General features: G+C 41.6%; 1 protein-coding gene across 7 annotated transcripts in view; it reads right to left on the bottom strand.

The window, feature by feature from the left end:
• Positions 1–27,852, bottom strand: part of LOC121080460 (Golgi phosphoprotein 3) — a 52,672-nt gene that overhangs the window by 19,898 nt on the left and 4,922 nt on the right. For all 7 annotated transcript variants that reach the window (XM_040578477.1, XM_040578471.1, XM_040578478.1 and 4 more), the window contains exons 3-4: positions 7,341–7,472; positions 165–279 (exon numbers count right to left, since the gene is read on the bottom strand). In XM_040578477.1, the coding sequence (XP_040434411.1) occupies positions 165–279; positions 7,341–7,472 (247 nt within the window). The remainder of the gene's footprint in view (positions 1–164; positions 280–7,340; positions 7,473–27,852) is intronic.

The raw sequence follows: 27,852 nt of genomic DNA, 5'->3' as shown, positions 1-27,852 counted from the left end.
TGGTTTAAATGCTAGAATCAACAAGAGACTACTTTAGAGGACAGACCAATTAACTTTTCTTGCATAATATCTCCCCAAGAATCTTACAGTATAATCTCTAGTGATGCTAGATAATTAGCTTTATTGAGGGAGAAAAAAGCAAATACATTATGTTCAAGGCTTACCACTAAGCAGTTCAATCCAACTTTGTACTGTTTCAGGAGGTTGGGTCTCTTTTATGTGTTTCAGAGCTTCATCAAGCAGAACATCCCCTGTAGGAGCATCTGACTTGCAAATCACCTAGGATAGAATAAAAAGCAGTCAATAATTTGACTTAATTCATATACCATAAATATCCAACAATAAAACCTGGAAAAATTTACCTGTTATCAGAACTATGGAAAATTTTAAGGAGCGAGGAATGTTCTCTAAGAATATGCAAGTTTAAAAAATACCTAGTTGTTTAAAAAATACTATTTTGGATTTTAATTACAAAGCTATATTAAGTCTTAAATTATCTATAACCTAAATTAACCTTAATTGACTAAAACTATAGTATTAATAACATGCTTAATACCTAATTTTTTAAGGAAGATAATCCACTAACCTGGCCAGGTCCTTCACTTCCTCCCCAAAACAAAGTATACTACAGTGTTAAATTGCTCTCTGATGACAGTCAATTTTATTGCTGCAAGTCAATTTATTCAGAATACTGCAATTAAACAATTAGGACACATGAAATTGAGAAATCAATTAGAAAGTGAAAAAGCAGGAAAATTGGTTTTCTTCTTCAATACACTGATGGATAAAAATAGGTTCAAGACAACATCTGTAAGTATTACAACTCTGAAGAACATGTTGACCAGCAACACTACATTCCATCCACTAACAGTTAAAATACACATATTAGGCAAAATAAGGAGTTTATTGTATGTACATAATATGCAATAATAAATGCAATATCACTTAAGTTTGTTATTTAATAACTTGTAAAATTATTTGAGATCTTCCCCCAAGAGAGCATAGGAGAGAGGGAAATAAATTCATTCACAGTAACACAATAAAATTTAAGAATGTGAGTAATTACTTGTTTACCAGTATAAGTAGTTATATAAACCATGTACAAATACTATTTTTTTCTGGTTAGGAAAACAAGAGCACCAAACTAAACCACAGATTTAACTAACCCAAGTCAATGTTTGAATAAAAGCAAAACAACAACAAAATTCTATCTTTCTTTAGGAAAAGAGGAATTACTACTTTTTCAAAGCTATTTCTCAAAATAATTATTAAATCTGGCCATTTAGTTTTACAAGTTAGAACTTTATAAGCATCAGGTAAAAAGATAACAGGCAATTGACAGAAAAACTAATACATCCAAACATTTCCATGTATACAAGAGAAGCATCAGGTGAAAGATCTTATTTTTAATAAAGCTTCACAGTAGTAAGAAAGGTGTCCTGGAAAAGCTTTAAGTGTCCTACTGAAATATATCCCAAGTTCAATTTTGTTCCGTAGTTCTAATAATCCTTACAACAAACAATAAAGGAGTACAATACATTTTCATAGGGTCTGTAGATGACACTGAAATGAGTTGCAATAGTAAGACAGCTTCAATACTGGCAAGATGATCCCAAACTGAAGACGTGTACGAAGTCAATGAGATGAAATTAAAAAGAAATGCAAAGCACTATAGTCAGGATGAGAAAACAGATGACAAATATGAAAGATATAATAAATGACTATAGTCAGGAATGGCAAAAAAATCCATCTAGTAATTCTAGCAGTAGACTATGAACCAAACGAATCAACAAAAGCCAAGTCTTTTGACAAAGTAAGAATTTCATACTAAGCTGTATTACTAGGAAATTGTTGGAGAGATCTCTGTGAATACCTAACAGGTCATATCTGGAATACTATGTCCAATTTAGATGGTGTCTTTAAAGCACAGAAACTAAGATTTTAATTAAAATCAGCAAAAATTAATCCGTCCACAATGCCAGGCTAAAAAGAATGACATTTGTTTAGATCTAAAAAGAAGCATGTAAGATATTATTACAAAGAAGGTATCAAACAGTAGTTTAGGATGTCTTCTTTGGGAAAAATAAAAGATACCAGCTTATTCTGGATATATGGAAGATACAGGATGTATTGTCAAAAACTTCAACAGGCAAATTAAACATCCAGGGAGGTTGTTGAATTGCATTCAGTGGAGAATTTTAAGACTAAACATCTTCCAGGGAGGGACCAGAGAAACCTGATTTTCTGTTACTGCATCAAGGTTAAATGGTCTCTTGAGATACTGTCCAGATCTTCACTTTTGGAAGCTGGAGATCACTCCAACCATAAATCTCAGATATTTGGTTTTAAGAACACAAATACGTTTTGATCCAGACAATCCCTATTTGAAACTAAACACACAACAATGCATATTTATCTTTCTGATTTATGAGCTTGCACCATAGCGTCACTCAAAACCTTTATTAACCACATATAATGATATTACATATCTTCCAGTTTTATATCAAGACTCTGAATTTTTGTAAGTCTAATTATACAGGTGCATACTTCAAATTGGTTTTTTAAGCTGCTAGATTTGGCTATTAATAGCCACCCATTCAGATATTCCTTTAATAATCAGCCTAAAAACACCTAACTTTAAATAAGTTTTATCTTTACTTCTTTTTAAAAACTATGTTCCAGCAATATTTTAGTTTCTTTGATGTGTCCCATATGATGTGTTTCACAGTAACCTTAGTTACACTGGATCCCTCAAGCTTGCTGCAGTTGGTAACCTACTAGTCACCATTTCCCTTTAACAGGCAAGATGTGAAGTCATCTTTTTGAGCTGTTTTATTAAACAAGCAAGCAAGCAAACAACTCACTGAAGAGATATATCCTAGAATTAAAAGCATTTCTTAAAGTAAAATTTTTTTAAAAAGTTTTAGAAAACAGTTTTTCTTATTTATTTGGGGGCAAGATAATTTTTTCTACCACTAAAAAGAAGTTTAAGAAGCTAGTCTGAATATAATACACCATGACAGGCATTTAGAGGAAAGAGCCGTAAGGAGCATAGACTCTCCCACTCAACTCAGTCAGGGTTCCATAAGCTCTTAGGAAGCCACAATACACAGCAATTTTCCTTCTAAATTTACCATTCTCTGCAGCCAGGCATACAGCACTTTCTTCTTACTTCTCTGCTACATTGCGTATTCACTGAACAGATTCTTCTGATTACCTTTCCCCTCAAACAAAAGCAGTTTGATTCACACTTCCACTGTATTTTCTCTTCCCCTCCCTCTCCCAACACATGCAGACAGGCAAAAGGGGAAGCCCAGCCACCTCTCTCCTATGCTCATGGATCTGTCTTTCTTGAAGGAGGACTAATTAATGAATATGTCTTGGTTAACTCTCTCCAGAGTTGTAACAGCACAAGAACTGTTAGCAGAACTGCTACCTTGGACTTCCAGAGGGCAGACTTTGGCTTGTTTAGGGGCCTGGTTGACAAGAGTCCCTTGGGAGGCAGTCCTGAAGGGCAAAGTAGGCTAGAAAGGCCAGACATTCTTCAAGAAGGAAATATTAAAGGCATGGGAGCAGGCCATTGCCATGTGCTGAAAGACAAGCCAGCAGGGAAGACGACCAGCCTGGCTGAACAGAGAGCTTTGGCTGGAACTCAGGAAAAAAAAAAGAGAGTTTATGACCTTTGGAAGAAGGGGCAGGCAACTCAGGAGGACTACAAGGATGTCGTGAGGTTATGCAGGGAGAAAATTAGAAAGGCCAAAGCACAACCAGAATTTAATCTGACTACTGCCATAAAAGACAATAAAAAATGTTTCTATAAATACATTAGCCATGAAAGGAGGACTAAGGAGAATCTCCAGCCCTTATTAGATGTGTTGGGGAAAATGAGAAAGGATGAGAAAAAGGCTGAGGTACTTAATACCTTCTTTGCCTCAGTCTTTAACAGTTGTTCTCAGGGTACCCAGCCTCTGAGCTGGAAAATAGGGATGGGGAGCAGAATGAAGTCTCCACAGTTTGGGAGGAAACTGTTAGTGACCTGCTGCTCCACTTAGACATGCACAAGTCTATGGGGCTGGATGGGATCCACCCAAAGGTACTGAGAGAGCTGGTGGAATTTTCACTGAGCCACCTTCAATCATTTATCAACAGTCCTGGCTAACCAGGGAGATCCCAGTTGACTGGAGGTTAGCCAATGTGATACCCATCTACAAGAAGGGCAGGAAAGAGGATCCAGGGAACTACAGGCCTGTCAGCCTGACCTCAGTGCTAGGGAAGGTTATGGAGCAGATCATCCTGAGTGCCATCACACAGCACATGCAGGACAACCAGGGGATCAGGCCTAGGCAGCTTAGGTTTATGAAAGGCAGGTCCAGCTTGATGAACCTGATCTCCTTCTATGACGAGGTGACCCACCTAGTGGATGAGGGAAGGGCTGTGGAAGGTGTCTACCTAGACTTTAGCAAAGTCTTTGACACTGGCTCCCACAGCATTCTCCTGGAGAAACTGGCTGCTCACGGCTTGGACAGGTGTACTCTTTGCTGAGTAAAAAGCTGGCTGGACTGCTGAGTCCAAAGAGTAGCAATGAATGGAGTTACATCCAGCTGGTGCCCTAAGTGGTGTTCCCCAGGGCTCAGTATTGGGACCAGTTTTGTTTAATATCTTTATTCGTGATCTGGATGAGGGGATTGAGTGCACACTCAGGAAGTTTGCAGACAACAACCAAGTTGGTGTGGGAAATGCTGATCTGCTTGAGGGTTCAAAGGCTCTACAGAGGAATCTGGACCGGCTGGACTGAATGGCTGAGGCCAGTTGTATAAGGTTCAACAAGGAGAAGTGCCAGGTCCTGCACTTGGGTCACAACAACCCCTTGTAATGCTACAATCTAGGGGAAGAGTGGCTGGAAAGCTGCCTGACAGAAAAGGACCTAGGGGTGGTGGTCAACACACAGCTGAGCATGAGTCAGCAGCGTACCCAGGTGGCCAAGAAGGCCAATAGCATCCTGACCTGTATCAGAAATAATGTGACCAGCAGGACTAGGGAAACAATCAGCACAAGTCTTATAAGGAGTGACTGAGGGAACTGGTTTGTTTTTTTTTAGTCTGGAGAGGAGGAGGCTCAAGGGGGACCTTATTGCTACCTGAAAGGAGGTTGTAGGCAGGTGGGGGTAGGTCTCTCCTGCCAGATAACAAGGGACAGGACAAAAGGAAACAGCCTCAAATTACACCAGGGGAGGTTTAGATTGGATATTTGTCACAGCACTCTCCAAGCTGAAACGAGGTTTTTACCACCTCATACCAGCATACTCTTCATACAGTCCCTCTGCTGCCTTATCTCACCTCCTCTAGGGCATGTGTTCTCTCTCCTCTTGCTTCTTCCTCATCTGCTCTCTCTTCATTGGCTCTCAACCACTTAACTTCACCAGCCACACCTGCACCTTACCTACATTGGCCAACCCACCAACCCTGAAGCCAACCCACAGTTGTATATTATCAATGCTAATTAACCCAGCTTCATTCCACTACAGATATTAGGAAAAATTTCTTCACTGAAAGGGTGTTAAAGCATTGGAACAGGCTGCCCAGGAATGTGGTGGAATAATTATCCCTGGAAGTGTTTAAAAAATGTGTAGATGTGGTGCTTAGGGACAGGGTTTAGTGGTGGATTTGGCAGTCCTGGGTTAAGGGTTGGACTTGATTTTAAAGGTCTTTTCCAACCTAAATGATTCTATGATTCTTCATGAACTGCTCCAGCATGGGTCCCTTCCACAGGGTGCAGTCCTTTGGGAACAGATTGCTCTAGTGTGGGTCCCCTGCAGGGTCACAAGTCCCGCCAGCAAACCTGCTCCAGTATGGCCTCCTCTTTCTCCAGAGGTCTTCCCAGGAGCCTGCTCTAGCACTGGCTTCCCATGGGGTCACAGCCTCCTTTGTACGTCCACCTACTCTGGCGTGGGGTCCTCCATGGGCTGCAGCAGGACAACCTGCCTCACCATGGTCTTCACCACAGGCTGCAGGGGAATCTCTGCTCTAGTACCTGGAGCACTTCGTCCCCTTCCTTCACTGACCTTGGTGTCTGCAGGGTTGTTGCTCTCACATATTCTCATTCCTCTCTTCAGCTGCAATTTGTTGTGCAGATTTCCCCCCCCCCCCCCCCCCCCTTCTTAGATATGTTATCACAGAGGCACTACCACCATCACCGATTGGCTCGGCCTTGGCCAGCAGTGGGTCTATCTTGGAGCCGGCTGACATTGGCTCTATTGGACACAGGGGAAGCTTCTAGCAGCTTCTCACAGAAGCCACCCCTGTAGCTCCCCTGCTACCAAAATGTTGCCTTGCAAACCCAATACAGACATAAAAGCTTTGGAGGGAAAAAAAATAATTGTGCAAACTAATCAATGCTGGATATGGTTAAATGTAGCTAAAAGAAGTAGGAGCTGTTTGTCTAAACAGAGGTTTGATTCAGAGGAGGAAACTGGGAGAAAGTTGGGGAATTTGTAAGCTCTCCTTTGAAAAAACTAGCAAGGGATAATATTGACATGGAAACATCTCATAAAAGATAATTTATTTTGATGGGGAGACATTTTACCATGTTTTCAATAAACTTATTTTACAAGTATCTTCTAATGTTGATGAAGTAAAAGTTCTTCAGTGTGACTTTGCACATTTTGTACTAAGGAAAAAAATCCAGTGGCAAAAGTAATAAATTAAGGAGCCTCAAATCTTAAGCCTAATTCAAGAAAGAACCTTAAAAATTTGCCCATCTTAAAGGTCAATGGGTACAACAAATTTAACACACTGGTCACATGCTTAAACTAGATACAGTTTTGTGTTCTCAGGGGCCCAAGGTACAAGGATCATTTCCTTCCCATGCATTGCAAGCACTAACTGCAACACTGTGTAAACCAGAATTAAACTGGTGACTTGCAGGGTACATCTGGCAGGCTGTCACTTAGCCATCCTTCTCAGCCCCAGCCCACATCTTGCCAACATTACAAAATACAGTTCCTTCAGCAGATTACAACTGGTGCTACTGGCTCTCAGCAGCAACTGCTGCCACTGCACCCTGGCCAGAGCCACTGCCAACTGTTTATGCAAGGCTTCCAACAGCAGCAGGAACACATCAAGAGAACAAAGGGAGCAGTGAACAAGCACAGAAGATTTTACAAGGCACTTCAGCTCACCGTTTAACTCTTTAGGTAACTATCTAACTTAGGTCACTACTCAGAATCCCTATCCCCATATAAAGAAAAAAAAATATTTTTCTTACAACCAGTTGTAATTTATAGCTATTGTATTGCCTGGATCATGACACAAAAGTAAATGTGACCATTTTCCTCCACTTGCCTTTCTTGTTAGTAGACTTTTGCGCCTCATTCCACAAGCCTCTAACTGAAGACGCCCTCGCAATGCCAATTCAATTAACATACAGCCACGCAATCCTGAGGAGATGCAATCATTCCAGAATGATGTGTAACCCTGTGAAGAATGAAAGACAGTAAGATATTTCCATCTCCACCTGAAAGTACATAGAAAAAGAGGCTTACTGGGTTCTCTAAGCAATTCTCCAGCTTTCATACACTTTGAAGTAGCATCACTAGTAAACTACCATTCCTGTACTGAAAACATGAAAGAGAAAAAAAACCTCATTCCCTATTAGTTTTCACACTTAGTTTCTGCTCACTGAAGAGCAGGGAAACTTCAGGAAAGTGATACAAAAACAAAACAGCAAGATATCAAGAACTGCAAGATATAAAGTATAATTTATATGTAGTCAAAATAAACTTATTACATTCTTAAGACATCAAGCATTTGGCATTACCAACATCACACAGGCTTATTCGAGTTTCCTGAGAAATATTAACATGATTTTACATCCATAAACAATATGGCACTAATGAAGTCATAATAAACTGAAAAATAAATATTATATATAATATGGAGTATATTAGAAATTAAAAGTCCAAACACAAATGTGGCAATCATCACAAACCACAGAACTCATTTTTCAACTTGAATATAGTAAACCAAAAGACAAAAGTTTTCAAGCAAATATTTGGAACAGCTACTATTTTGTCATTTAAATCCTTTGAAAACATATACTTCTAAAACTTGATGCATGTTGTTGTGGTGGGTTGACCCTGGCTGGACACCAGGTGCCCACCAAAGCTGCTCTATCACTCTCCTCCTCAACTGGACAGGGGAGAGAAAATATAATGAAAAGCTCATGGGTTGAGATAAGGACAGGGAGATCACTCAGCAGTTATTGCCACAGGCAAAACAGACTCCACTCAGGCAAATTAGTTAAATTTATTACCATTGAAAGCAGAGTAGGATAATGAGAAAATAAACCTAAATCTTAAAAACACCATCCTCTCACACCCTCCCTTCTTCCTAGGCTTAACTTCATTCCTGAATTCTCTGCCTCCTTCCCTCAAGTGGCACAGAAGGATGAGATGGGGAACAGGGGTTGCAGTCAGTTCATCACTTCGTTATCCCTGCCACTCCTTCCTCCTCAGGGGGAGTACTCCTCACACTCTTCCCCTGCTCCAGCATGGGGTCCCTCCCACAAGAGACAGTCCTCCATGAACTTCTCCAACGCGAGTCCTTCCCACAGGCTGCAGCTCTTCATGAACTGCTCCAGCATGGGTCCCTTCCATGGGGTGCAGGAACAGACTGCTCTAGCTTGGGTCCCCCACAGGGTCACAAGCCCTGCCAGCAAAACTGCTCCATCGTGGGCTCCTCTCCTTCCAAGGGTTCACAGGTCCTGCCATGAGCCTGCTCCAGCACAGGCTCTCCACGGGGTCACAAGCCTCCTTCAAATGCATCCACCTGCTCCAGCGTGGGGTCCTCCACAGGCTGCAGGTAGATATCTGCTCCACCATTAAACCTCCATGGGCTGCAGCAGGACAACCTGCCTCACCATGGTCTTCACCACAGGCTGCAGGGGAATCTCTGCTCTAGTACCTGGAGCACTTCGTCCCCTTCCTTCACTGACCTTGGTGTCTGCAGGGTTGTTGCTCTCACATATTCTCATTCCTCTCTTCAGCTGCAATTTGTTGTGCAGATTTCCCCCCCCCCCCCCCCCCCCCTTCTTAAATATGTTATCACAGAGGCACTACCACTATCACCGATTGGCTCAGCCTTAGCCAGCGGCAGGTCTGTCTTGGAGCCGGCTGACATTGACTCTACTGGACATAGGGGAAGCTTCTAGCAGCTTCTCACAGAAGCCACCCCTGTAGCCCCCCACTACAAAAATCTTGCCATGCAAACCCAATACAGTTGTTATACAGGCTGCAAAACAGCAAGCCACATTTAATCTATGAACCACACCACATCTACCATGCTTTTTCAACTATATTTCTATATTGACAGCTGTCTGCTTAAATGGCAGAACAGAATATTTGACCCAATAAATTTACTCAATATCTAGAAATACGTCTTGACTTTGGTACTCCACTGCTCAACAATTATGACCTCAAAAAAACCCACCTTATAAAAAGGATTCTATTGTAATTACAGAGTAGTCAATAGTTAAATATTAAAAAACAAGCAAGAACGATATCAAAGACAAAACATTTCTGAGAAATTATTTGTCTTTTGAGAAATGACTGTGGAAACACTTGGTATGATCTTTGAAAGACCTTTCAAAACTCATCTAGTGATGCATCTCTGTAAAAACATCCACTTTGGGATTCTTTAGAAAAAAGCATAGGAAACAAGAAAAAGAACAGAGAACACTCCTTTCATAAAATATATCCTAACCAATAACAAAGACTCGCTTAAATCAAAACCAATAGTTTTATTCTATTCTCTGTACATTGGCTGCTTTTATTTGCATTATCAGATGCATACATCTGAAGTCTGCTAAACACACATACCAGTCACTAATGCATGTCATTAAATATTATTTCTAGGAACATGATAATATTTGTTTCCATTTAGCACTTAGCTATTTTCAAGAGCTGCATTATATAGATGTCCAATACTTCTGAACATTCTACAAAAGCTCTGAATCTCTAGAAAGTAATTACTGAAGTATGTCACAGATGTTTATTTTAAAGGCATTTGAGAAATTATCTAATCACCCTTCCACTCAGAGCTGATACTTTGTGAGTATCAGCTACTCTCATGTCAGCCATTCTGTAAATTAAGATTTTGGTTGGCACCAGACATTTCTTTGCCAAAAACCATTCAAGATAATGTGCAGTATTTGCCTGATGAAACAACCCACCCCACCCCCCCAACAAAGATGATTCCTACATTCTACTATTTTTAATCAAATAGCCTCTTCATATAAAAATTATTTTTGAAATCAGACAACACATATGGAAACTAAAAATCTATTGGACAAACTTACAGCTGTGGCATGATAAATATACACTTCTTCCTATTCACAGAAAGTGTTATATTATTATACAAACAATTCAAGCACTAGAAAGGTTTTTCCCTTGTTTAGTAATGAAAATTTAATTTCTTTTTAAAGTGAGTATTTTTCAATGAAGTGACATTTACTACACCACTCCTGGCAACTATTACCACATGTAAACTCCCCTGCTCCAGCAGTTATTCAACATATATGGCCTAAAGCTGTGGGTTGCAGAGAAATACAGGATCATAGGATAATTCAGGTTGGAAGGAACCACAGGAGATCTAGTTCAACTTCCTGCTGAAAGCAGGTTCAGCTATGAAGTCAAATCAAGTTGCTCAGGGTTCTATCCAGGCAAGTCCTGAAAACCTCCAAGGATAGAGATTGCACAACCATCTAACAGTTTTTAAACAAGTGATCTTGAAAGTCAGCTCAAAAAGATTATGGACTTCATAAATGGAACTGATTGCTCTAGTGGGCTAGATGACATTAAAGTCATAGAACATATACTGCCTCACCTTTTGTTTTGGTTATTTTGTGGTGTTTTCTTTTTTTTTCCCCCAGGCTGAGTTTGCAGGTGATCCACAAGAGAAGAAGCATCATATTTCAAATATACAGAGCTTATACTGCTATTAAACAGTGAGGAAAAAGATATTTTATAACAGTCAGCATCATACTGAACATGTTTTCAATCCATTAAACTGCTCTTTCCAGATAGTTCAGGCAAATAGACTGATCGTTTTTGGCACTTACTGCAAAGACCTCAGACAACTGAAGAAACCTTCATAGAAGGCCAGTTTAGCACACAACAGTCTAACTAAATTATCCTTTAAATTAATTCAAATTTCCTGGTGTACCTGAAACAGAGTAGAAGCAGTCATTTATCTTCAACATTGCAAACAGTTCCTTGACACCTACTTTAAATGGCATACAGCATAACTAGAAAAAAGTGCACAAAAGAGAAACAATGCTCAGCATTATAGAACTACTGCCTATCAAAGAGGCTATAGATAGACAGTGAAGAAAAAGAGTAGAGAGAATAATAATGTACATAGAGGGAGAATAGAAACATAGAATAATGTACTATTTGCACAGGAAAATTATTTTTTTCTTTTTCCACAGATAAGAACTAGAAGGTGGTAAATGAAGCTAGCTCACGAGTTGGAAAAGTCAAAGGCCAACTGCTTTTCTGTTTCTATTCAAATGTTTTCATAGGAAGGCAAAAGTTTAAAAAACCCCACACCTTTAAAAAAATGAGTTAAATTCATAGAAGATTGATAATGAAGTTTGACAGACAGCAATGGAAGCCTGGGAAGCCCCCACCCAGTTGAAGTCAGTGTACACTGGAGTAATAGTCATTCCATATTCCCTGAACATGGCCTGACCATTGCCGGTTACAGATTACGGAACAAGGATTTGGTTTGAACTTCTAACACTGTTCTCATATTATATTCCAAATACCTAACAGTCTCAAAACACTTAGATTGAAGATCAACTATCACTATTTATAGATGCAAGTTATTCCACTATTTAATGCTCTTAAATAGCACTAGTATTCTCACAAAAACACCACCAAATATTTTTGCTTTATTTGTTGTGGGAAAATCACTTTGGGGGGCAGGGGGAATTAGACAAAAATTGGGTCCTAAAAGAAGCATAGTATTACAGAAAGCTTTTTAGGGTAAAATACAGGTATCACCTTCAGGGTGGTTGGCATGCACAGAATCTACATCACCACAGTTCCCTAAGCAACACATCCTGCCAGCTCAGCACATGCTGATAGGAGTGATGGAGGATGGAGCAGAGTGGAGACCCCATGGCCAGGCTCTGTTGTGCTCCCTGCAGGAATGGGAACTTGATGGCACCACACAGCTGATAAGCTGCATACCAGTTGTCACATGAAGAATCCATGAGGTGTCCGTGGCTGAGCCAACCACTGTGGTGAAATTACTTTCCTCAAATGAAATAATCTCATTGTAATACTAACACACACCTCCATCTCGAAGTTACCTGCCTCCAAGGTACCACTACACCTCACTGGGCACATGATACCAGTCAGTAACAACAATATGTATGACTAGAGTCACTCAAGCTCCACCTAAATGTGATGGAAATGGACGGGTCTTGGACTGAAATAAATCCAAAATAAAGGGGGGGGGGGGCGCGGGGGGGGACGGGACTGTTGTCTAAGATTTTGAATTACCACACTGATTCAGTGTTCACAAAGCTAGGTCAAGATGACCCACTCTCTAAAGTTGTTATGAATGAAGGGACTTCTAATCAAGGGAGTCAGCCTTGGGAAGGATGAGAAACAAAGAACAGATAGTGAAAAGAACACCGTTATCTAAATTATGCAGAAAGAAGCCTTCAAATGAGGAAAGTTCTGACTATGAGAGGAAACAGGATGATAAGGTGTTGCAATCCATTGACAGCAACAGAAAATTAGTTGAAAATAGGACAAAGAAAATAGTGGTAGTGGGACATCACGATCTCCAACTCAAATAGCCCCCCCCAAAGAGGGCAAAACCCCACTTGGAGAGCATGCATAGTTAGTAGAGAACTTCAGTAGTGCTATCTGAGGATGTATACTAATTTGCATTAGAAGCAAGAAACTTGTAACCTATCCTGTGTACGATGACTGAATATGCAATGTACTATAAATTATAAAAAGTGGACAGAGGAGGGGAAAAGTTAGAGAAGACTCCATCATAACTTCTGGGATCAGTCAATGGGCTGAACCTGTCTTCTCCCCCATAGGGACGCCTATTGGGTAAGAACTTTGTCTTATGCATGCTTAATAACTAACTCACGCTAGCTGTTATTAGTGATTATAGTTTAGTTATATGTAGTTTGGTTGTATATCATTTCAAGCTTGCTTTTGCAGACTGTTTCTATCACTGGCAATCATTAATCTTTATTTGTCACAACTTTATATTAATAAAGAGTGTTATTCCGTAAACTGTTAGTGTTAATCCTTTGTGGGCACTAGCAGTCATCGGCAGCAGGTAACACATTCAAACAAAGTGGGAAGACCCACTGAGGGGTCCCCCTGATGCTGTTGCTGTGTTTCCCTGAACAAGTCAGTTGAGTCACCCTCTGATCCAGTGGGACTGTTCAGTGAAGGATCCCTGTAACGGGACACTGACAGACCAGTCAGGCACAAGGGTCTCAGCTTTCCTGGGGCGCTGATAGACAGATCAAACACCCGGGGCTGAGGGAATCTCCTCCTCCCCCCCCCCTCCCTTTTACATGACATCTGTCTTATTACAAGTCTTAAAATTTAATAGACATCCTAACTCAATTAAATACTTATTTAATTAAAGTTGCTAAGCAGGGAATTATTTCTATCTGACAGCAATCACACTAGAATAGCACTTTAAGCTATGAATAGCTCACCAAACAAAATTTTAAATCTACATTGATTGTTTCAAAGATCAAAAAGTTTACAACTATCATGCTTATTTATGCAAAGATAGCACAAAAGCATTTTTTGTCAGAGCTGACCTAGAAATTTTCAAGTAAAAACTAGTTCTGCTATAAAAGCATAAAGGGAAATGAAAATAAGGTTTATAACAGAAACTTGTTACCATATTAACTTTCAAAGCTCAGACTTTCCACCCAGGTATGGCAAAGCACAGAGCTAAGACTAAGATCCTCTTTAAAGAATAAGTTATCAAAAAAATCCATGTTCATTAGACTATTTCTCTTCCACCACCTCTTGTAGCATTTATTCACTTTCTCCTCTTCCCATGCCCCTTACCCAACTTCCAAGCTCACATGTCTTCCTGTTCAGTTATCCATTAATCACTTGAAACTCTCACATGTTAAATACCGTCCATCTCCCAACAATGGCACTGTGTCTCAGTGTTACCCAACCTACCTTATCTTCTACTCCCTGCTTTTACCTTGCCTCTTCAGCTGCACTTCCCCACCACCAAACTGTGATACTCTCTCTCCTACTGCAGCCCCCTTCCCCATCTCATTTTACTGTGACATGTAATACATTACCTTTTCACTTCCAGGTTTACAAAGATCTAAATTTCTGTGACCCTCTGAAGTACTGAGGCCTGAGCAACAGGCCCTGAGCCAAAGCTGACCTCTAGATGAACCCGCCAACTGAACGTTTTTTATATATATATATATATATATATTTAGTATCCAATCATTAGTGAAATATGCATGATCATTAGTGAAAGATGCAGCTTGGATAAAATATAATCATTAGCAAAGATACAGTGCATCCTTCCTTGCTTAGAGGCAGGTGGTCAAAGCCATGAAACCAGATATATGGCCTTGTTTGCAAACCAGTGGTTAAAATCAAGTAGATAAGGGAAAATCCCTTGGTTCCTCCCTGAGCCCTGGCCAGGCTTTGGTGGGATCTAAGAGGACAGTGAAACCAGATGTTTCCACATTTGAAATTAGGTGAACTTGTTTATTCAACAGTATAAAAGCTGGACCCTCTTACAGCAATTTTGGAGACCTCACCTATGAGGGGATGTACTGTGTAGGACCTCCAATTGCTGGGAAAGGTTCTCCAACTCCTCTGTAACCAGGTCTCCCCAGCAACTGCAGATCTGGATGATGGTAAAGTATTAGGGCAATTGGTGATGTATCTTTCTTAACCACTATAGTCAGTCATATGTGGTAGTGATTAGGTGCATTACCTTGTCTTGGTTTATTCTTGCTGTATTATTCCACTTACTATTTATTTCACTTACTATTCTATCGCTTTAAATGTAAGTAAAGATAAACTCACTTCTTTAACTAGGTGTCTGTGTCCTTTGTGCTGACCCTGTCTATTGGCAAAACATGGGTTGACCCTGGCTGGAAGCTCAGTCCCACACAACTGATCCTCCAGTCCCTCCCAGCAAGATGGGGGGAGTGAATAGGAAGAAGAAAAGTGGAAAAAAACCCCGAACAAACCCCAACCAACCAAAACAAAACCCTAAAACCATGTGATGCAGACATTCACTCACCACCTCCCTGAAGTACTGGGAACCTCATGACAGACCCTGAATAAAGTTAGCTTTTAGATTAATTCAACAACCTAACCACCTGCCTAAGCATATATGGTGTCAGCTTTGCTATTTTGGTATATTAAACTTATGATTGTCATTTTGAAATAACAATAATCAAATAAAGGAAGTAGTCTAAGCAGAAACAGTCTATCCTTGTCTGGGAGCATGTTGCCAGACCCTCCAGATATTTCCATACTTGAAATTATCCTGTCTTGTGACATGCCCCAGATGGTTTGACCAGATATTTTATTAAATTTGTAATAGTTAAAAATATCTCTTCTGGGCTCCTCCCTGAGCCCTGGCCGGGCTTGGGACAGAATCCAACGGGGCGGAGTTACTCCAGATGTTCCTGCCTTTGAAATTATGAAAGGTGCTTGTTCAACTGTATAAAAGCTAGACTCTCTTGCAGCGACTTTGGAGACCTCACCTATGAGGGGATGCCCTGTGTAGGACTTCCCAATTGCCAGGACAGATTCTCTAAATCCTTGCTGCAACAGGGGCTCCCCAGAGACTGCGGATCTGGATGATGGTAACGTATTAGGGCAATTGGTGATGTATCTTTCTTAATCACTATAGCTAACCTTAAGTAATAAAGATTAGGTGCATTACCTTGCTTATCTATTTAGTTGCTTGAACTATCGTAAGCTGATCCTTTTGTATATGTATATTGCCTTATTTTCTGTATTAATTTGGAACAAACAATAAATTAAGGTTATTCTCTTTATTGGTGTCTGTGTGCTACGTATTGACCCTGTCAATTGACAAAACACTCCCACATGCAGACCAATGTCCAGCCAGTTCCCAAGCAACGACCAACCTACCAACACCCCCCCTCCTATTTTATTGCCGACCATGACACTATACAGCATATATCCCTTTGGTCAGTTGGGGTAAGCCGTGCTGGCTGGCCCTCCTCCCAGCTTCTTGTGTACCTTGAGCCTACTCACTGGGGGTGTGCAGGGTAAGAAACAGAGGCAGCCTTGACACTGTGCAACCACTGTTCAGCAACAGTTAAAACATGAGTGTGTTATCAACACTGTTTTGCGTTATCAACATTGTTTTGCTTAAAAAAAAAATAATCAAAAACCTAGCACCATACTGGCTGCTATGAAGAAAATTAACTCTCCCCAGCCAGACCCAGTACACTCCTCTTAAAAATGTTAAGAAAACCCAAATCTGGTATGTCCGTCTAATGTAGACAATGGAGGTCTAATATTGGCTGACTAAAGAATAGGTGGAAGTTTCACTGACTTTAACTAGACCACAGTAAAACTACAATTCCCTCCTCTGGGGTTATAAATATACTGTATCTGCCCCCAAATATAACAACTATCCCTCTTCTACCTTTTCTTCTACAGTTGTTACAATTTAAAATTTAAAACTGGGGAGCTGTACAATGTTTCATTTTGAGGTGATTTGCATCACACTAATGATGTGGATGGATTTCCAGAATAATGTTTCGGGTGTTTAAAAAAAAAAAAAAAAAGCGTAATGGATAGGAATTCCTCTCTTTGTCTAAACTTCCCCTAGTTTCATTTCTGTTTTTTGAACACGTCTCTCAATGGTTTCACTTATCCAGGTGCAAAAATTTTTCAAGAAACAGACTATCTCATAATAATGACATGTCAACATTTTCACTATAAAATAAAAAAATTCCACTCCTTTCACTGTTCTCACATTAAAAGGAACAAGTTCTTCCATTTAGTACTTAACATGTACTAACTGTAAATTGAAAGTCTCATACACAGACTGCAGATGCTGCTAAAGCAGAAGTCCCATTTAAACATCCAGCATACGCAAAGCAGCTGTAATTAGCGCTTCCTAAGTGTTTATTATAGAACAAACATCCATCTGGCATTTACCTCAACCTAGACAATAAATGTTATACCTGCCTTCTCCACTGTGCAATACAGAATACATACTGAAAAGGCAACATAATATATATGGAATGTTTCTCTTGAGGTATAGACTGTCAAATATGGAAGTGCCAGAGTAAAAAAAAGTGTCTACTAAAGTAAAAAAGGGATGTGCGATGTGCTGGGCAAAAGTTTGCTAAATACAAACCTCATGGTACAGCCTGTATAAAAAAACCACCAAGCCTGGCAGTTAAGGACTCTAACTAATACAATCACGATGCTATCTAGTAGGACCATAAAGACAGATGACTAGAAAGCGTATAGCAATAAGTAGCATACAAGTACTTAGAGGAATATCAGCAACAGAAAGATATGCAATAAGCCAAATAGCCTAATTAATAAATCCTGTAACATCCTGTCCTGGTTTCAGCTGGGATAGAGTTAATTTACTACTCTAGTAGCTGGTGCAGTGCTGTGTTTTTGATTTGGTGTGATGGAAAACCTACCTCAGTCCTGAAGGCACAAGTGCGTGAACTACAATGAAAAAAACAATCACAAACAAGGAGTCTTCCAGGAAGGCTGCTGCTCCACTCTCCAGACAGTTTTCCAGATGGAGTGATAGGGCTGACATTACTCTTGGTCCTGTGAAAAGGAATTCTAATCCATTTTTATAAGACATAAGTGAGCAGAACTACTCCATGCTATGTCCACGTGTTGTGGTTTAATCCTGGCTGGCAACCAAACACTACCAGCAACCAAACACCACGCAGCCACTTGCTCACTCCCCACGACCCAGAAAGATGGGGAGGAGAATCAGAAAGGAATGTAAAACTCGAGGGCTGAGATAAGAACAATTTAATAATTTAAACAGAATAAAAAGATAAGAACAACAGTAATAACAATAACAATTAGGAAGGAAAGGTGGGGAAAAAGGGTAAAATCCAAAGGAAGGGAAAAGGAAAAAAACCCAAGTGATGCAAATAACAGCTGCTTACCACCCACTGACTGATGCCCAGCCAGTCCCCAAGCAATGATCCCCAGGCCCCAGCTAACCATCCAAGTTTATACACCAAGCATGATGTCCCATGGTATGGAATACCTCTTTGGCTGGTTCAGGTCAGCTGACCTGGCTGTGTCCCCTCCCACTTCCTTGTGCCCCTCCAGTCTTCTCACTGGCAAGACCCAAGAAACCAAAAAGTCCTTGACTTACTATAAACATTACATAGCAACAACTAAAAACGTCAGTGTGGTTATCAACGTTGTTCTCACATCATAGCCAAAACCCAGCACTGTACTAGCTACTGAGAAGAAAATTAACTCCATCCCAGCTGAAACCAGGACACCACCTCATACCACTTCCTGTCCTAGTGGGGAGCCCTATGACCAAGATTAGAGGGACCCTGCCTCCAGCCAGCTGGAGGACAGGGATAATTGGGTTTATTGGACTGTGTGGATCTGATGGCCTGGCACATCAGACCCACAGGAATATAAAGCTCTAGTAGATACTGGTGCACAGTGTACTCCAATACCACCAAGGTATGAAGGGGCAGAACCAATTAGTATTTCTGGAGTGATAGGAGGATCTCAACAGCTAACTGTACTGGATGCTGAAATGAGCCTGATTGGGAGTGAGTGGCAAAATCATCCCATTGTGACTGGCCCAGAGGCTCTGCATCCTCGGCATAGACTATCTCAGGGGAGGGTATTTCAAGGATCCAAAAGGTGGGCTTCTGGTATAGCTGCCTTGGAGATGGAGGAAATTAAGCAGCTTTCTACTTTGCCTGGCCTTTCAGAAGACCCTTCTGTTGTGGGGTTACTGAAGGTTGAAGAACAACAGGTGCCGATCACTACCACAGCGGTGCACTGGCGGTAATACCACACCAACCGAGACTCCCTGATTCCTATCCATAAGCTGATTCGTTGACTAGAAAGCCAAGGAGTGATCAGCAGATCTGCTCACCCTTTAATAGCCCCATATGGCCAGTGCAAAATTCTAATGGAGAATGGAGGCTAACAGTGGACTATTGTGGCCTGAATGAAGTCACGCTGCCATTGAGTGCTGCCGTAGCAGACATGCTAGAACTTCAATATGAACTGGAATGAAAGGCAGCCAAGTGATTAATAAATCCTGTAACATCCTGTCCTGGTTTCAGCTGGGATAGAGTTAATTTACTACTCTAGTAGCTGGTGCAGTGCTGTGTTTTTGATTTGGTGTGAGAATAATATTTATAACACACTGATGTTTTTAGTTGCTGCTAGGTAATGTTTATACTAAGTCAAGGACTTTTTCAGTTTCTCTGGCTTTGCCAGCCAGAAGGCTGGAGTGGCACAAGAAATTGTGAGGGGGCACAGCCAGGACAGCTGACCCAAAACAGCCAAAGAGATATTCCATACCATAGAATGTCATGCTCAGTACTTAAAGTGAGGGGAGCTGGCCGGGGCCTGCCTGCTGACAAGGGACTGGCTGGGCACTGGTCAGCAGGTGGTGAGCAATTGTATTGTACATCACTTGTTTCCTTTTCTCCCTTCCCTTTGGATTTTGTTCTTCTCCCCTTCTCCCTCTTCTCATTCTAATTGTTGTTATTATTATTACTGGTTCTATTTTATATCAATTATTAAATTGTTCTTATCTCAACCCTTGAGTTTTGTATTCCTTCCCGATTCTCCTCCCCATCCCTCCAGGGGTGGGGGGAGTGAGCGAGCTGCTGCATGGTACTTAGTTACCAGCTGAGGTTAAACCATGACAGTCCTTTGGGGCACCCAACGTGGGGCACAAAGGGTTGAGATAACAACAGATCTGACTAGAGTGTATTAGAATGACATTGTTCTATTTATTGTCTTGGTTTAATAATCACTGGCCATGATGCTGATTTCTTTGCTCTTAAAGATGCTCAGGGTTGCATTATTTACTTGACTTGCAGTATGTGTTCCCTGTTGTGCAAATTTTTGTCCTTGGGGCCTGGGCTACAGTTATCATTGTGTTGTACTATATAGTGCTGGCTTCTCATACGATATACTCGCTGGTCATTAAACTAATCCAATCTGCGTATTCAATATTGTTTGTCGACCCTGTTCTTCGGGTGGCCCCTGGCGGGGAATACTAACAACTGCACGTTTGGCTTTTCTTTTTCAGAGGCTACGCCTTCCCCTTCTCCACAGGGCTAATTACTGGAGCATTTAAGACTTTTGGAAATTCTTATTATCTTTGGGCTGTTGGAACCAGCATAGCACTGGCCCTGATCTTATTGCTAGTAATGCTGAATGTGGTTTTGACCTCCTGGACCTGACTGAGAATTAAGCAACTAACTGTAACTCCTCTAGCCTCCATGGTGGGCACAGAGGCTACTCCAGCCCCTGCAACAACTGATGCAGAAGACCAACCCATGTCAGTATCAGTTGCCTCTATACACAAGAAGAAACGGACACAGAAAACAGCTCGTACAGTAAAGAAAGATGAAGCAGGGCCACCACAGGAAGAGGAGGAAGGAGCAGAACAAGAGCTAACCACTCGATCCCTATCCCTGAATAAGCTGCGGGATATGCAGAAAGATTATGCCCATCATCCAGGTGAACACATTGTCACCTGACTCCTTCAGTGCTGCGATAATGGGGCTAATAGATTGGAATTAGAGGGTAGGGAAGCCAAGCAGCTGGGGTCACTTTCTAGGGAAGGGGGCACTGACAAGGCAATTGGAAAAGGGACACAAGTCCTCAGCCTCTGGAGGTGACTCCTGTGATGCATTAAGGAAAGGTATCCTTTCAAGGAGGATATTACATGTTGCCCAGGAAAGTGGACTGCAATAGAGAAAGGTATCCAGTACCTGAGGGAATTAGCTGTGAAACAGATGATTTATTATGACCAGAAAAATGCAGTTACCCACAGATCCCGATGAAATCCTATGCACATGACCCACGTGGTGGAAAATTTTTACAGAGCGCACCATCATCGTATGCCAACTCATTGGCAATAACAAGCTGCAGAGACAACATGCCACCAACAGCGGATGAAGTGATTCACCACCCCAGAACTATGAAGATAGCATCTCTACTCCCATCATCTCAGCTGTGGAGAGACTGATGCAGTGACTCGACGAGGACAGATCCTACTCCCCACCTGTACAGACCCACATCTCAGATATAAAAGCAAGCACACTTCTGCTCAAGAGAGAGAATATAAGAAATACACACCATATGGCACCCTGTGGTTTTACTTGCAGGACCACGGAGAGGACATGAGGAGGTGAGATGGAAAACCTACCTCAACCCTGGAGGCACGGGTATGTGAATTGCAAGGAAAAACAATCACAAACAGGGAGTCTTCCATGAAGGTTGCTGCTCCAGTCTCCAGAAGGCAGATTCCCAGAGAGATTGAAAGGGCTGATTTTACTTTCAATCGTGTGAAAAAAGAGTTCTAATACATTTTTACAAGACATAAGTGGGCAGGACTACTAAACACTACATCCACCCTGCACCACTTCCCACCTAGGTGGAGAATCCTATGAACAGGATTAGGGGGACCCTGCCTCCAGCCAGGTGGAAGAAAGGCATAACCAGGTTTAGTGGACTGTGTGGATCTGATGGCCTGGCACATCAGACCCACAGGAATATAAAGCTCTAATAGGCACCAGTGCACAGTGTACTGTAACACCATCAAGCTATGAAGGGGCAGAACCAATTAGTATTTCTGGAGTGACAGGGAAATCCCAACAGCTAACTGTATTGGAGGCTGAAAAAAGCCACATTGGGAATGAGGGGCAAAAACTCATCCCATTGTGACTGGCCCAGAGGCTCTGCATCCTCGGCATAGACTATCTCAGGGGAGGGTATTTCAAGGATCCAAAAGGTGGGCTTCTGGTATAGCTGCCTTGGAGATGGAGGAAATTAAGCAGCTTTCTACTTTGCCTGGCCTTTCAGAAGACCCTTCTGTTGTGGGGTTACTGAAGGTTGAAGAACAACAGGTGCCGATCACTACCACAGCGGTGCACTGGCGGTAATACCACACCAACCGAGACTCCCTGATTCCTATCCATAAGCTGATTCGTTGACTAGAAAGCCAAGGAGTGATCAGCAGATCTGCTCACCCTTTAATAGCCCCATATGGCCAGTGCAAAATTCTAATGGAGAATGGAGGCTAACAGTGGACTATTGTGGCCTGAATGAAGTCACGCTGCCATTGAGTGCTGCCGTAGCAGACATGCTAGAACTTCAATATGAACTGGAATGAAAGGCAGCCAAGTGGTATGCCACCACTGATATTGCAAATGTGTTTTACTCTATCCCTTTGGCTGCGGAGTTCAGGCCATAGTTTGCCTTCACTTGGAGGGGTGTCCAACGCACCTCGAATGGACTCTCCCAGGGGTGGAAACACAGCCCTACCATCTGCCATGGACTGATCCAGGCTGCCCTGGAACAGGGTGAAGCTCCGGAACATCTGCAGTATATTGATGACATCATCATATGGGGCGATACAGCAGAAGAAGATTTTGAGAAAGGGGAGAAGATAGTCCAAATCCTTCTGAAAGCTGGTTTTGCCATAACACAGAGTAAGGTCAAGGGACTTGCACAGGAGATCCAGGTTTTGGGGAATAAAATGGCAACATGGACATCGTGAAATCCCAATGGATGTGATCAACAAAATAACAGCTGTCTCCACCAACTAGAAAGAAACTCAGGCTTTCTTAGGCACTGTGGGTTTTTGGAGAATGCATGTTCCAAATTACAGTAGGACTGTAAGACCTCTCAATCATGTGACCTGGAAGAAGAATGATTTCAAATGGGGCCCTGAGACATGACAAGCCTATGAACAAATTAAACAGGAGATAGTTCTAGCCTTTGAGCTAGTCCTGATAGGGCAAGATATAAAAAATGTGCCTTATTCCACAGCCAGGGACATTGTCCTACCTGGAGCCTCTGGCAGAAAGTACCAGGGGAGACTTGATGTTGACTATTGGGCTTTTTGAGTTGGGGATATAGAGAATCAGAGGCCCACTATACCCCAAATGAGTAAGATATATTGGCAGCTTATGAAGGGGTTTGAGCTGTTTCAGAAGTGATTGGTACTGAAGCACAGCTCCTGGCACCCTGGTTGCTAATGCTGGGCTGGATGTTTAAAGGGAGGGTCTGCTCTACACATCACACCATGGAATATGTGAGTCACACCGTTCATGCAATGAACTTGAATAGGAAATCTCAGTCATCCAGGAGTCTTAGAAGTGATCACAGACTTGCCAGAAGGCAAAGATTTTAGAATGTCACCAGAGGAAGAGGTGACACGTGCTGAAGAAGCCCCATTGTATAATAAATTGCTGGAACATGAGAAGCAATATGCCTTGTTTACTGAGGAGTCCTGCCATATTATAGGAAAGCATTGGAGGTGGAAGGTGGCTGTACGGAGTCCCCTACAACAAGTCACAGAAACTGCTGAAGGAGAAGGTGAATCAAGTCAGTTTGCAGAGGTGAAAGCTGTCCAGCTGGCTTTAGACATTGCTGAATAAGAGAAATGGCCAATACTTTACCTCTATACTGATTCATGGATGGCAGCAAATTAAAAGAACCAGCAGGTAGATCAGGCAGCCAAGATTGAAGTGGCTCAGGTGAATCTGGATTGGCAACACATGTTCGAATTATTCATAGCCCACTGGGTCCATGACACCTTAGGCCATCAAGGAAGAGATGTAACATATAGATGAGCTCATTATCGAGGGGTGGACTTGACCATGGACACTATTGCACAGGTAATCCATGAGTGTGAAACGTGCTGCAATTATGCAAGCCAAGCAGTTAAAGCCTCTCTAGTATGGAGAACAATGGCTAGAACATAAATATGGGGAGGCTTGGCAAATTGACTATATCACACTCAAACAGACCCACCATGGCAAGCGCCATATGCTAACAATGGTGGAAACAACCACTGGATGGCTGGAAACATATCCTGTGTCCCATGCCACTGCCCTGGGCCTCGAAAGGCAGGTCTTATGGTGACATGGTACCCTAGAAAGAATTTAATCAGACAACAGAACTAATTTCTGAAACAACTTCAGACACCTGGGCCAAAGAGCATGGCATTGAGTGGGTATCCCCTATCATGCACCAGCCTCTGGGAAAATTGAACAATGTAAAGGACTGTTAAAGACTACACTGTGAGAAATGGGTGGTGGGACCTTCAAACATTGGGATACACATTTAGCAAAGGCCACCTGGCTAGTCAATACTAAAGGATCTGCTAACCAAGCTGGCCCTGCCCAATCAAAGCTTTTACATACTGTAGAAGGGGATCAAGTTCCTGTACTACACCTTGAAATTATGCTTGGGAAAACAGTCTGGGTCATTCCTGCCTCGGGCGAAGGTAAAAGCATTCATGGAATTGGTTTTGCTCAAAGACCTGGATGCACTTGATGGGTAATGTGGGAGGATGAGGAAGTTTAATGTGTGCCTCAAGGGGATTTGATTTTGGGTGAAAATAGCCAATTAATTAGGTGATGTTGTTACATAATTTTGTATATTGTCACTTCTATATGCCCATTATTGCACTAGGTACCTTGCAGCACTCGTTCCTGCCTTCTTGATTTGGAGATCCAAACCTGACTCCCTTCCAATTGCCACACCAGTGAAGAATGACTTTGGTGAAACCAGATCAGCACAGTCGTGATAGAATGAGAACTGACTTTAAAGAAGCAACAAACCAGCACCTCATACCATCTTTGGAGCCCGACATCATGGACTAAATGAACTCAATGGACTTTAGAGGGATGGTCCATAGACTAAGGGAATGATTTCTGTGTCTTTATATTAAAAGACAGGAAAGGTGATAATGTATTGGAAAGTGTGGCATGTTATAAATGGTATGGAATAAGGGGTGAATACTGTCCTGGTTTCAGCTGTGATGGAGTTAATTACCTTCTTAGTAGCTGATGCCAGTGCTGTGTTTTGGCTTTGGTGTGAGAACAATGTTGTTAACACACTGATCTTTTTAGTTGTTGCCTAGGTAACGTTTATACTAAATTAAGGACTTTTCATTTTCTCAGGCCTTACCAGGAAGAAATTGGGAGGGGATGCAGCCAGGACAGCTGACCCAAAATAGCCAAAGGGATATTCCATACCATAGAATGCCATGCTCAGTATATAAACTGGAGGGAGTTGGCTGGGGCCTGCCAATTGCTGCTTGGGGACTGGCTGGGCATTGGTAGGCAGGTGGTGAGCAACTGTATTGTACATCACTTGTTTCCTTTTCTCCCTTCCCTTTGGATTTTGTTCCTCTCCCCTTCTCCCTCCTTTTCATTAGAATTATTACTGGTTCTATTTTATATCAATTATTAAATTGTTCTTATCTCAACCCTTGAGTTTTACATTCATTCCCAATTCTCCTCCTTACCAGCTGGCATTAAACCAGGACACATCCACAAATAGTAAAAGACCTACGAGTGTTTAACAGCTCTCCAATTACAAAGGTCTAACTTAAAAGGAATACTATCTTATTATCTTAATGCTCCATCAGAAGTGATGGTGGTGGTGGGGAAGCAGCATTGGAAGGGTTGAAATGCAGTATTTTTTTTTAGTATAAGATATACTGGGGGAGGTGGGGAACACTTGACCTGTAATAACAGTCTGCACTCAGACCAACAGCTTAATCATATTAATACACACCTATTTGCTCCTACTCATCCAGGCTTACATACAATGCACTTGAAGGAAGGGAACAATTGTACACTATTTTATGTGTGACCTCATAATTTTTAGGTCTGAATCATGCATGTGATATTTTATGAATAAAACAGCATTTTATGAATATTTCTGAAAGGAAAGAAATTATTGAAATTGATTAAGAGCTATTTGCAAGCTGGGAAAAACTCAATAAATCAACTATTATTATTTTCTTTCTTTACTAAAAGTTATGAGGAATTTGTCTATTCAGGGGAAACCAAGCCACACATTTACTCCAGACTAGCCTCCCCTTCCCATCTTTCCAGTGGATGAAAAACTGGACATGAGCCAGCAATGTGCACTCACAGCCCAGAAAGCCAATCTCATCCTGAGCTGCATCAAAAGAAGTGTGGCCAGCAGGTCAAGGGAGGCAATTCTACCTCTCTACTCTGCTCTGGTGAGACCCCACCTGGAGTACTGTGCTCAGCTCTGGAGTCCTCAGCATAAGACATGGACCTGTTAGAGTAGGGCCACAAAAATGATCAGAGGGCTGGAACACCTCTAGGAGTAGAGGCCTGAAGAAAGGCTGAGAGAATTAGGGTTGCTCAGCTTGGAGAAGAATAGGCTCCCAGTAGACCCGATTGTGACCTTTCAGTACTTAAAGGGGACTTATAAGAAAGATAGGGACAGACTTTTTAGCAGGTTCTGTAGCAATAGGACATAGGGTAATGTTTTTAAACTGAAAGAGGGTAGATTCAGATTAGATATTAGGAAGAAATGTTTTACAATGAGAGTGGCGAGACACTGGAACAGGTTGCCCAGAGAGGTGGTAGATGCCCCATCCCTAGAAACATTCAAGATCAGGTTGGACAGGGCTCTGAGCAACCTGATCTAGTGGAAGATGTCCCTGCTTATTGCAGGGGGGTTGGACTAGGTGACTTTTGGAGGACCCTTCTAACTGAAACCATTCTATGATTCCCTCAGTAACGCAACACAGAAGTGATTATGTGCCATAGTAATTATTTGCTCTTTGAGTAGGAAAGTAATTCTTGAATATACTGTCTGTAACACTTGGCCTGGGCCAATTTAGCATTGCAAAGAAGACCCGTTACATGTAGATAACCGAGATAAATGCTGCAGTACTTGAACTACTTTAGTATCAAAGAACACATGAAATAATACCACTTTTTCTTTAATGTAAAACATTAGTTTTCAGTTCCATGATTACTTCCCTTTTGGCAAATATCAGCAATACTTTCTCAAATATACTTCATGCAAAATTTTTAATAAGAACAGGAGAAGGAAAAGAGTTGCAGCTTTGTTTAAGAGCGCTTAGAAAAACTGAGAAGTATCACTAGAAAGGCTTTAACTACGTATTTGCCTTTGTCCTACACTAGACAGCTTGACATGAAAGAAGGGACTACACTACACTTGAAGTTATCCATGAATAAATAATATAGATTACAGATTAGCCATGCTGCAAGAGCAGGGATAACCACACTAGCTGCATGTAGAGCCATGAAATATAAACACCATTTCAACACAAAGTCAACTTGTATCCAAAGTGCTGCTTCCAAATCAGCATGTCATCCTCCAAAGAGCCCAAAAGCAGGATTTACTCAGCAGCACAGTAAGTAAAGAGACACTTTACTGCATCTCTATAGCACATGGAATTTGAGTACTCCTCCCATCCCTCCTATCTTCTGCTAGCCTGTAATTTATACATGGACATGAAATTAAAAAAAAAAAAAAGGACCAAAAAAGGTAGGCAACTATGAAACAAAGTATTTTTCATCACAGACATTACATACTTTGTTGTTATTAGGCCCTGAACATTTTGCCCAGGAAAGTGGTTGAGTCACCATCCCTGGAAGCATTTAAGACACATAGACGTGGCACTTAGGGACATAGTTTAGTGATAGACTTGGCAGTTAGGCCTCTTCATGTTTCATTCATTTCTCTCCAGAAATTTTCCA

This window comes from Falco naumanni, chromosome W (assembly GCF_017639655.2).
Source record: "Falco naumanni isolate bFalNau1 chromosome W, bFalNau1.pat, whole genome shotgun sequence".
Lineage (NCBI taxonomy): Eukaryota > Metazoa > Chordata > Aves > Falconiformes > Falconidae > Falco > Falco naumanni.
The sequence above is the reverse complement of the archived record's forward strand: the minus strand, read 5'-3'. Positions and strand labels throughout refer to the sequence as shown.